This window comes from Morone saxatilis, unplaced genomic scaffold (assembly GCF_004916995.1).
Source record: "Morone saxatilis isolate NCDOM2014 unplaced genomic scaffold, NCSU_SB_2.0 Contig17, whole genome shotgun sequence".
NCBI classification, from domain to species: domain Eukaryota; kingdom Metazoa; phylum Chordata; class Actinopteri; family Moronidae; genus Morone; species Morone saxatilis.
Genome location: NW_023339729.1, coordinates 22,239,839 through 22,241,939, shown reverse-complemented (window position 1 = coordinate 22,241,939; position 2,101 = coordinate 22,239,839). Strand labels below are relative to the sequence as shown.

Sequence of the window (2,101 nt, the reverse complement as noted above, 5' to 3'; positions counted from 1 at the left end):
TTCGATGTTCTTTGTGGGATACATGTGTAAATTAATGAAGACAGTACATCCACTTGTAAACATTTGCTCCCACTCCCTTTTCTTTTATGATTATTTGCATGCCGATACTATACTTATGCTCAGTTATTCTGCTGTTTTGGTATTGTCTATTTTTCAGTAGATTGCCATGGAGGCTGTTTTCTGTTTATTACGAAAGGTGGTGCTTTTTATCACAAGACTTCACATACAAATGCAATACAGTATGAACAGAAGTCTTTATTGGAAAGACATCAAAGTGTGAGCAACTGACAAAATAAAAGTGCCAATTCTCAGTGTTTTATAGTTGCTGCTGCTGGGCTCTTTAAACAACCAGGCTGTTCAACGATCACCTGTGAAATATTCCTTCGCGGAGGTTATTTATAGGTGAAAACATCATACTGTTACAGTACATTGAGAGAGAAATAATGTAAATGTATTCTTATCCAAATTCTACTTAGATACACAGACAACATCAAAGTGCAGATAAACACATACAACAGATGCAGGACATAGGAGTGTTGACCAAAGTGTGTCCGTTCATATGTGTGTCTGTGTGTCTGTGCTCATAAGAGTGGAATCTATGCAGAAGGAAAAGTTGTGATGAGGTCGTGTCCCTCTGGTGGTCTCATTCTAGCACGAGCGTGAGTCTCACAGTACAGCTGCTCCGCCACAAAGAAATAGCCTTTCTGTTTGAGGTTGATGTCACAGTCGGAGCACACAAAGCAACCAGGGTGACGATATTTGTCTCGTGCTTTCACCACCGTCCCGCTGTAACACAAATGACAGAGAGTAAGATGTAAATAGCAAAGAACAGTGTATGTGTAGAAAGTAATGTAAACCATCAAAATGATTAAAACAGCAGCGACCAATAAACTGCACCCATTTTCAATGAGAATGTCTAATTAAGCCATAATAAATAAAGTTAATTTATTAATTAAAGACTAAAGAGAGACTAAATTGGTTGGCTACATACAAACCCTTTAAGGTTTCCTTTAACGATTAAGCATTTATAAGTTGTGTACAAACGCCTAATAAATGGTTTATAACATACAATACACACATTATAACACACTCTGATGTAGTTGAATTAAAATATGAGGACACGTATTGGTCAACTATGATAACTCCACCTATAAACCATCTGTAACTGGTATATAAACAGTTACGTTAATCAATACTTGATAAAGTAAAAGATAAATATATCATAAACAATGACATATATAATCACATGATTACACACGTGAACTAATGTTTACAGTGTGTTATAAAAAATGTACTAGCTATTAATACACATGAACGAATAATTCAGATGGTTTAGCTGGTTATACAAGAGCGTGAACATATAGCATTATATATGACACACATTGTTACATACGACACAGCCTATTTAATATGATTAAAAGTTAGATTTCAACACTTTTATGTTATGTTACACTAACATTTAGATTATTGAGCTACTTAGAAAACTTTAAAGTAAAAATAGGCAGATTTTTTTCAAAACATGTATTACAGGTGTGTGTGTGTGTGTGTGTGTGTGTGTGTGCTGCAATGAACACTACTTTATGCAGCTTATTGTATGTAATGTTAAAGTAATGTTAATAAACTTACATATGTTCAGACAAAGGGGTGTTAATTCATTTCTTTACAAGCTGTAGTTTGAGATGTTGCCCTGGTAGACTGTATTGTTCCAGTAATTTTCTCCACCCTTTGTTAATATTGATTCATGGCGGCTCTAAATGTAAATCACAGATGATTTTTTTTCTATTTTTACTTACACAATCCCATTCCCACACTTGTCGCAGACGGGCAGTTTCTGCAGGTTTCCTGTAGGCGGAGTTGGTTTGGTCGTGGGGGCTTTTACTGTCCTGGTCACAATGGGACGAGTGCCTGCCCACATGGGAGAGAGACCACTCAACAAAAGAGTACTTATGCATGATTAGATTACATAAATAAAAACAAAACACTCAATAGATGTGACATGTGTGGCAGGGCCACTTACAACCTCTTGAATACCAAATAACACTTCCTTAAGGGTGGTTTTGTAATGCCGTATTGTAAGGCTTTAAAGGGGAACTTTTTCAGC

At 36.1% G+C, this 2,101-nt stretch overlaps 1 protein-coding gene across 1 annotated transcript in view; it reads right to left on the bottom strand.

Moving 5' to 3' along the window:
* Positions 1-235: 235 nt before the first annotated feature.
* Positions 236-2,101, bottom strand: part of LOC118327186 (PDZ and LIM domain protein 3-like) — an 11,466-nt gene continuing 9,600 nt past the window's right edge. Inside the window, exons 6-7 of the mRNA XM_035660455.1 lie at positions 1,794-1,905; positions 236-786 (exon numbers count right to left, since the gene is read on the bottom strand). Of these exons, the coding sequence (XP_035516348.1) occupies positions 597-786; positions 1,794-1,905 (302 nt within the window). The 3' untranslated portion in view covers positions 236-596. The remainder of the gene's footprint in view (positions 787-1,793; positions 1,906-2,101) is intronic.